The sequence below is a fragment of the Ipomoea triloba genome, chromosome 15 (genome assembly GCF_003576645.1).
Source record: "Ipomoea triloba cultivar NCNSP0323 chromosome 15, ASM357664v1".
Classification (NCBI taxonomy): Eukaryota; Viridiplantae; Streptophyta; class Magnoliopsida; order Solanales; family Convolvulaceae; genus Ipomoea; species Ipomoea triloba.
Window position 1 is genome coordinate 1,865,149 of NC_044930.1, and position 9,264 is coordinate 1,874,412.

The following is a 9,264-nucleotide window of genomic DNA, read 5'->3' on the forward strand; positions in this document are numbered from 1 at the left end:
ATAAAGGGAGGCAATGGAGATGCGGGGGATCGAACCCCGTGCCTCTCGCATGCAAAGCGAGCACTCTACCATTTGAGCTACATCCCCTTGTTGGGATTTTAGTCTGGTAAACATATAAAGATCTATTGAAACAATCAAAAAGGCACCAAGTTTTTTTTTTTTTAAATATTAAAAAAAAAAAAAAAACATGACTTTGTATGATGCATAATATAGACTTATAAAAGAGAAAATTATAATATCAATTCTTATTCCACATCGAGTTAAAGCATGAGTCAAATTGCTTAGTAACAACAAGGTTTTAAGTTCAACTTTATGTAAAAAAAAATATATATTGATCTTTCCAATTTGAACTGACTAGTTATAAACAATTTAGACTAATTTATTTTAGTGTGATTCTTTATTGACTAAAATTATAAGATGAATTTTACTTAGAATACACAATTATCATACTTTTCTATAAATAAAAGCAAGAGTCAAACTTTTTTTTTTTTTTGGTTTGTTTGCCCCTATTCCAAGCGCGTACTATCCGACTCTTATGAATATGACTCCTCCAGCTAAAAGGAACTCGAACAACTCAACTAGGGGATCCTCTTATCTAAAACGGTTGTTCCACTACCCTTAGTTTGACCAAGGTTAGCAAGGAAATAAGCACATCTAGTACTTTCCTTAAGCACATGCTTGAAAATCACCTCATCAAATCTCAAAGCAAAGAACTTGCAATCATAAGTGAGGGAAAAAGTCAATAGTGTCAGAATCCTCACTCATCCGTCATCACCTTAACTACTACGAGTCAAATTGCATAATATCATAGTTTTCGGTGTTATTATTTTATTTTATTTTTTCATTTTTCACATCATAAAGATGAGAAAAAATGAAATGCCACGTGCATACCTTACATTATTCCCACTAACAATTAGATTTGAGTTTAATTATTAGTGCCAGATTTCCAAATGTGTGTTCTGTCACTCCAACGGCTAATTTTGCCACTAAACAAAAACAATAATGCAGTGGGCAAGGAGACCATTCATCACCGCCCACTCTAACGGTCTACTTCCCCCCCTAAATTAAGCCATCCATCGCTCAAACCTCAAACATCCTTCTCTCTCTCTCTCTCTCTCTCTCTCTGTTCCTTGGAAACTGAAATCTTGAATCTCGAAGCAAAAATGGAGACCAGTGTGAATGCAGCAGCCAAAGTTCAGCACGTGACCAAAGCTTCATCGGACGAGCTTCTGAGGAAGTTTGCGGAGGTAGGTTCCGAATCGGAGGACAAGCGAGAGCTGCGAATCGTCAAGCGCCGGAAAAGGATCCAGGCGGCCGCCGCCGGGAAAGAAGCGGTGAGTTTTAACGGTGGCTCGGCGGTGGTGGAGAGGAAGTCCCTCCTCGCTCCGGCGGGTTCCAAGAGGTCGGCGGCGTTGATTCGGCATCTCGGAATTGGGAAAGCCAGGGTCCGAGCTAGGGAGCTCAGGAACAAGTCTTTTATGGGTACCATAGAAAAGGTAACAACATTAAGATTATGTAACATATTTTGGCCAAGATATGATAGGTTATATTCCTCACGTGAGTTTCAAGAAAAAGTAGGGAGTATAATTTGAGAGTTCAAGTAATATTTTTCATCCAATTAGCTTATGTTTAGCATTATTATGAGATAGCCTTTATGACTCTTACATCAGATTGAACTAACCATCTTTGATGTTTCTTTTTGTTTTATTTCTTTTTTCAGACATGGAGAAAGACTATTGGGGGGGCTTCCAAGATCTTCATGGAGAAACATTATAACCGACACAAACGTCTTATAAATGACATCTACTAGCTAGGTAAACCTTGTTAAATGCTAATTTTGCAGAGCCCATCTGTAAAGAAACTGCAATGAGTTTTGGCTATTTAGCATGACCATGTATTAGTGTATTAGCAGCATTCTTTGATTTGTTAAATTAAATCTCACTGAATAAAGTTCTTTAATTTCAACCATTCATTCTGGTCTGTTCTTGATTAAGAGATTGACAGAACTTAAAAGTTGATTTCTTGCCATCATACACCAAAATCAGAAATCGGGCAACCCAACCAAGTTGATGTTGACTTAATAACTACAATGTTACAAGTTCAATTTTCCATAGGGAGCACCCTATTGGCTGGCATGTTTATTATATTCTTTTCCCATTTTATGGATTCTTGTGACAATTCTTGGTGTGGTACACTCATTGCCACTCTTATAGACAAATCAATTCAAATTAAGGTTAACAGTCTGCTTCGTTGGCAAGCTAGCAACTATGATGTGTAATTTCGAATCCTGCTAATAGTCTGGTAGTTCCATTCCAACAATTCATGTGTACTAGTAATATGTCACTACCACTCTTAGAGATAGACCAATTCAAATTAAGATTGAAAAGTTGCTTAGCTGGCTAGCAGGAGGTTGGCTAGCAGCCATAACGTGCGATTTCGAATCTTATCAAGAGTGTAGTGGTATGAATTTGTCTAGTTGTGGTACTAGTATACAACCACGTTTAGACACATTCATTGGTTTACTCAGGTAGACTGAATAAAATTTTCTAGTTGTTGGTACTAGCATACAATCATATAAAATCACATTTAACGATTTATTTTCCCATCAAAACGATAGAATAATGATAAGTGAAGACTTTTGGATTCTGATTGTAACCTAACCTTATGATCATGTAGATGCTTACAACATAGCCTACCCACCCCCATACCCAAGCTAGCTACCCCCACTCATGACTCACCACCACTACGGCACTACCCACCCTTCCCCATTGAGCTTTTATGTTGGCTCAGATAATGTAGGTGAAGTGAAAGCATTGTTGTGTGAACTTTTCACGAGTCACTTGTGCCTGCCATTTCAAGTTTTGGAAAACAACATTTGCCCTTTCCATACTCCAAATGCAAGCACAATTAAGCTGTTCTGACACCTAACAATGTCCCCCTCGTTGACTTAGTGACAAGACTACTTTTTTCATACTAATTAAGTCCACTAAACATCTCATCTCTTAGCTTTAAAATAGATTTAGTCTTTTATTACTAAATCTATTAGCCAACCTTTAAATTTGGAAGTAAAGTTATAATTTACTAAAATTATGAAATTTTCATTTCTTCCTTCGTTTAACTAGCGAAATCTAATTTTGAAATTCAAGGGATTTGGTCTCTTTTAAATTAACAAATGTACCAATGGAGTGTGTCGTGGGTCTCTCTTTTAATCAAATAGTCTCGAGGCTTAAGTCATGAGAATGCGACTAACTTAAACCCCATGAGATAGTGTTTTGTCACCCTTTGAAGTCCTATCCAGTATGAACAGGGTTAGTCTCAGTGACAAGATATAGTTGACTTTAATGTTGGTTACCATATTTTAAAAAATAACTTAATTGAGGGAAGAATCTTTTAGTGAAATTAACTCTTTGGCAAACAATTAATATTTGAAAAACTTGCAAAAATTCACGTAAAATTGTAAAAGATAAAAGACTCGGAAATTGAGGTGTACTTCACATATTCTTTCACGGTAATCTGTATTGACTTTGAGGTATAATTTTTCTTCTTTTCGAGATTAATATTATGGACCATTGTCGCTTGGTAATAGGAAATTAGTTCAGTATTGGGTCAACTTTGATGAAAGATTTAAAACCGCCTCAAAAGGTTAGAGTGTCTGACCTATCTTCATTTGAGGATACTTGACCGACCTACTTGTCTTGCCATGAGAATGCGTGGAATTTGTTAGAATCACCATGTATTCAAGTTACTAGCCCTAACTACAAGGAAAGCTACCATTGGAAGCATGTTTATATGATATTTCGTATTTAATTTACTAAAAAGTAGTTGTTGTTACCCAAATGTGCATTATGAGTAAAATCATTCTTGTGACATTAGTAGGCAAAGAATCAGAAAGTGATAAACTAATTTTGGTTTTATATTTATTTGATATCATTCGATTAATAATGTTGTAGCAAGTAATACAAATTAAAATTTGATGACAAAAAGTACTGCTTCTTATAAATGCAAAACTTATTAAATTAGTAAGTGTCAATTCAACTAAACTATGCTTGTTATTGTCATCAACCTTAGGTGATTGCCTTATTATAGTTATTAAATTGTGAACTAAATTAACACTAACATTCATAGTATTATTTGAAAGGGAAAGCCACTTATCATGCCAACCAATCATTATCAATACTTCCTTATCAACTCCAAAGTTGTTATATGTTAATTCCTAGATTATTTTTGGTATTATAAAATTTAAGTTGTATTTCTTTTCAATTTTTTAATAGTCCATTATCTGTCTTGTTAAATTCAAATAATATATGAGGAAACATAATTTCTATTTTCTTTTATTTAATTAACATTTTATATTTACTCAATAAAAACGGAGAATTTCTTTTAATTTATTAGTAATCACATCTTTGGGAGGAGAAGTTAAATTCAACGACTCCTTAAGTGGAAGAATCAATGTATAGTGCTAACAATGTGTCACCTCCACAAGAAGGTAAAACTCTCACACTTCGGCTACCAGGATTTGATCTTCCGTCTTTATAGTAACCACAATTAACTGGGCATGATACGTATAATTACATTACATCGAGTGTTATGAGAACGAGTGATGTTGTATAGAAATTTATAAACTTTGAAAATGAACTCTCTAACACTAAAATCATCTAGGAGCTTAACTCAATGATTTAAGATTAATGGTTCAAAGGTCACTATGGGAGTGTGGCTAAAATAGGTAAATAAAAAATGTGACTAAAAGAAATTTCAAGAATTTACGGTGACGTTATTTTTCATTGTTATTTTTATTATTTGGATTAATTTTCTCTCAACTACCCAGGGCAGCGGGTGAGCGGGACCGATCCAAACGGAAAATGAGAACTTAAAAGAAGCAACCTTTCTTCCTGGCAAGTTTTCTGTTTCTGCTTCAGACAGCATTTCCCACTCGCGCAGTCGCGCTCTCTCTCTCTCTCTCTCTATATATATATATATGTCCTTCCACTTTTATATATATAGATAGAAGATAGATATGCACGCGCAACTTTCATACATATACATGCAAGAATCTGCAGAAACAGAAACGGTTCTGATTTCACCATTCTGTTGGAGCAGTTATTTCTCTCTCACTCTCTCTCTAACGATCTTTAGAAATATCTTGATTGAATTTCAAGGCTCGGATGAGTAGCGCAAGCTATATATATATATCGTGTTTTTCTTCATTTTCCCTCCCTCTCTCTCTCTCTCTCTGGCTCTCGAAATTTCTACTGAGCTTCAGTTGGTGAATGAAGCATGGTTCCATGGTGGAAATCCATATTTAAAAATTGTTGGGGACACTGGAGACCATTACGAAGACCTAAGATGGAAGATGAGGAAGAACAAAGCCATATCTGGAGCAGAGACCTCGACAAGCATTTTTATGGCGACCTATCGTTCGCGATAGTGCAGGCCAATCAAGATCTGGAGGATTACAGCCAGTATGACACTGGCAAGGACATCTTGTTTGCAGGAGTGTACGACGGCCATGGCGGCGCCGAGGCCGCAAATTTCATTTCCGTTCACCTTCTCAGACACATAGCCAGTGAGTGCTCTTCAAGTTTTCATACATTTTTTTAATTTTTTTCTCAGTTATGTCTGATCACCTTCCCAATGTGGCTTCCTGTTCTCTAATTTATCATGGTTGGCCCACTCGAGCGTTAGGGCTAGATTTTGTGTTCTTGTTAATACTCTATTTGCTTAGAACTAACTCTGTTAATTGTGTATTGTTATACTAATGTGAGAGTGCGTATGTAATTTGAAACATATATGTTGTCCTTTGCAAAGGCTCTAATTCATGTGATTTTGAGTAAATTGTAAAGTGGGAAGGATGGAGTCTTTACACACAACTTTTGCACCTTTCCCAAACCACACTGTTCACTTTTGCAACATTTCTTGTGATTTTCTTGAGAGAACAGATAAGTCATTCTTTACTTCTGGAATAATGATTATGTGGCCTGTTTTGCATTTGGGAAAGCTTTTATTCCTGGGATCATTTGTGTTTTGTTGCTTTTATTAATGGATCATTAAGGGGGTTTCATGATGTAGCCATTGCTGAGAATCCATCCATATCATGCCTTTTCAAAATGGAGAAAGTTTAGTATTATTACCTTTGAATCCATATTGCTTTTGGAGTTTTAAAACTTTCTTTTATGCTGTAAAGGCAGTGACATGAAAATGACACTATTCTGCCTAACTATTTTCTCCTCTTTGCTAGTGTTCTGGAACTTCTGAATGGCTTTATGTTGATTCTTGCCACATGAAGTTAATAATCCTCTTTCGTTTCTGTGTAACCATAAAGCCTGATTTGACCATCTGTATTCTTTTACAGGATTTGCTCGAGAACATCGAGAGGTGAATGCGGAGGTTCTTTCAAACGCATTCACTGAAACAGACAAAGGATTCCTTTCTCTAGTAGGTACTTTATTTGACGCACGGCCCACAATAGCTGCAAGCGGGTCGTGTTGTATTGTTGGGGTCATCTGGAGGGGGACATTATACGTTGCTAATCTTGGCGATTCTAGAGCTGTACTTGGCACCTTAACCGAGTCGGGGAGACTTAAAGCAGAACAGTTAACCAGAGAGCACAATGCCAGATATGCAAATATCAGAGAAGAACTGAGGTCTTTGAATCCAGGTGATGAAAACATTGTGTATCACAGACATGGAGCGTGGCGTATAAAAGGCATTATACAGGTATGCATTGGCCATTTGGCCAATACTAAAGAACTATTTGCTGTGTTATATGGTAACATATTTGTTTTCTTTTCTTGAAGTCTATACAGACAAGTAGTATGCTGTTACTTTGATTGCCCATAGTGCTTTGCTTTCCTTTCTGCTTATTTAGTTCATATGTCATTCCATTTAGGTTTCTAGATCCATTGGGGATGCATATCTGAAGAGACAAGAGTTTGCTCTTGACGCCTCATACCCAAAGTACCATCTCCCAGAACCCCTCACTAGGCCAGTGCTAAGATCTGACCCAGCTATATTTTCAAAAAACCTGACACCAGCTGACAAGTTTCTTATTATTGCATCCGATGGGCTGTGGGACCACTTGAGCAATCAACAGGCTGTCGACATTGTAAATAGTAGCCCAAGACGGGTAACTCTCTTGGCCTCGTTTCTTCTGAGATAAGCTGTGTGCATGATGTGTCTATCTGATGGTTGTTTCTGTGATTGGTTTCAGGGCATTGCCCGCAAACTTATAAAGGCAGCTCTGATGGAGGCAGCAAGGAAAGCCAAGATGGGATATGAAGTGCTTAAGCAGATTAGGCTAGGGTACAGGAGAGTGTACCATGATGATATCACAGTATTTGTCATCTTCATAGATCACCAGTTGATGGAGGCAGGAGTGGCTTACCCGGTTTTGTCAGTTAAAGGAACCAAGGGCGTGATAATCCCCGATGTAAATCTTGTTAACGGATTAGATGTAGGTGAGCCAGCATCACAAGCAGGGCAAAGATCCACCTTTGAATTTGGAGAGTCGTCAACAGAAGGAGGGCTAAGAACACAAGAAGCAGCAGGGAAAGGGAAAGGCAAAATTGGTCAACCATCAGAAGCAGAGGTTGATCAATCAGAAGAATCATCTGAAGAAACTATTGATCCAGAGACAATAGTTCAGCTCTCTCCTATCAGACCGGGACCAGTATTTTCATTTAGGGCGGCATTTAGTCTCAATCGGGGCCTTAGGCAATTGCTTGATTTCATTAGTGGCGATGGTTCTTATTTCGTTCTTGAAATAGGGGATGACACTTCTGCTTAGGGGAACATACATTTCTATAGCATTTTCACTTACAACTTCATATTCAGTAGAGACAACAAATTGAACCATTTTCTTATTTTGTTCTCTTTTAGTATCAATTTCATCTTCATCTTCACCCTTCATGATTGGAGATGTTTTGATGATAATATTGCTTCTACCCATTTACTGTACAGTTCTTCTCAGTTGGTTAATACATTTAGAAGGGTACCTCTGCTCTTCATTGTTATCCTTCAAGCTTTTGACCTCACTTTTATTCTTTAAAGTTTTTAGCTGTATAGTTCTTGATTGTTACCCTCTAGTTTTACATTTTAACATCAGTATACTTTTTGAGCTAGTGAACATTAAAAACAACCCATGCTTCATTTGGATTCTTGCCCAAAAACTATAACAGCTCACATTTAGTTTATCGGAAAAGAATACCTAACATTACTTAGTGTACACTAGGGAATAGGGATTACACAACAGAGATAAACCACATTACTTAGTGATGGGGACAAAAATTGTTTTAGGGCAACTAGTACAACATACTTTCTTTTGTCTTGTAATAAACAGGTTAATAAATATGCAATGGTCATTCTCTCGTTTTAACATTGTTTTATTTGGGATCTTGGGAGAGGGATAGGTTGTTATGAAATACTTGAAAAATTGCATGATAACAATAGCAGTAACATATAAAAATTCTCCTGTTGACAGTAGTGAGAATGTTCATTTATCAGAAATCCAAATAACATGAAAGTAGACAAATCTTCTTAATAGCAATACTAACAAAAAATAAAAATAAAAATTTGCCATGATCCTGTTTGTGTCTCCACTGGCCAAATCTTGTGAAAAACTCGGAAAGAATGAACATAAAAGAAAACAATAAGTAAAATAACAAATGAGAAGGAAGCAGCATAGCAACCGAGGAGAAGCTGTTTTCATAGCACAGCTTGTATAAATCTCTCCAGAGGTCTCTTTTCCAGCATGCAGCATTTAGAAGCATTTTCTATGAACAATCGAAGGCCCTGACTCATCATACTCCGCCTTTGCTATCCACATCTGCAATCAACCACAAAAAAAAGGTTTATACAAGGGAAATCTCAAGATTATCATATTTCTCAAGCCGTCAAGCGTAGTTGGGTATCATATTGACAATTGATGAACAATATAAATTTCAGATATCTAATCTGCAGTGGCATACCTGTTGGAATGTGCTCAGGGAGGCCAAAATAGATCCTCCAATCCATACACTGTACTTCCTCTCAGGTGGGGCAACAACCTTTATCTTCATGCTACTTGGAGCCAAAGCTGTGATCTCCTTGCTCATCCTGTCAGCAATGCCCCCGAACATAGTGGTACCACCACTGAGGACAATGTTTCCATAAAGATCCTTCCTAATATCCACGTCACACTTCATGATGGAATTGTATGTAGTTTCATGAATGCCAGCAGCAATTAATACTATGGAATTAATATAGGTTCAGAACTCTTACAATGTACGC

The 9,264-nt window shown here is 36.9% G+C and overlaps 3 protein-coding genes and 1 non-coding gene across 4 annotated transcripts; 2 read left to right on the top strand and 2 right to left on the bottom strand.

Moving 5' to 3' along the window:
• Window positions 1–14: 14 nt before the first annotated feature.
• TRNAA-UGC lies at window positions 15–87 on the bottom strand. Its single transcript has one exon. It is a non-coding gene; the product is annotated as a tRNA-Ala (tRNA).
• A 964-nt stretch (window positions 88–1,051) lies between these two features.
• Window positions 1,052–1,972, top strand: LOC116007589. Its single transcript, XM_031248305.1, has 2 exons — window positions 1,052–1,496; window positions 1,721–1,972. The coding sequence occupies exons 1-2, from the start codon at window positions 1,164–1,166 to the stop codon at window positions 1,808–1,810; spliced, it is 423 nt and encodes a 140-aa protein (XP_031104165.1). The 5' UTR covers window positions 1,052–1,163; the 3' UTR covers window positions 1,811–1,972.
• Window positions 1,973–5,067: 3,095 nt separating this feature from the next.
• On the top strand, window positions 5,068–8,028 carry LOC116007566 (probable protein phosphatase 2C 43). The gene is made up of 4 exons (XM_031248282.1): window positions 5,068–5,563; window positions 6,350–6,714; window positions 6,887–7,123; window positions 7,208–8,028. The coding sequence occupies exons 1-4, from the start codon at window positions 5,275–5,277 to the stop codon at window positions 7,781–7,783; spliced, it is 1,467 nt and encodes a 488-aa protein (XP_031104142.1). The 5' UTR covers window positions 5,068–5,274; the 3' UTR covers window positions 7,784–8,028.
• A 420-nt stretch (window positions 8,029–8,448) lies between these two features.
• Window positions 8,449–9,209, bottom strand: LOC116007208 (actin). Its single transcript, XM_031247819.1, has 2 exons — window positions 8,964–9,209; window positions 8,449–8,821 (listed from the first exon to the last, which is right to left on the bottom strand). Exons 1-2 carry the CDS (start codon window positions 9,177–9,179, stop codon window positions 8,756–8,758), a joined length of 282 nt encoding a protein of 93 aa, XP_031103679.1. The 5' UTR covers window positions 9,180–9,209; the 3' UTR covers window positions 8,449–8,755.
• Window positions 9,210–9,264: the final 55 nt, after the last annotated feature.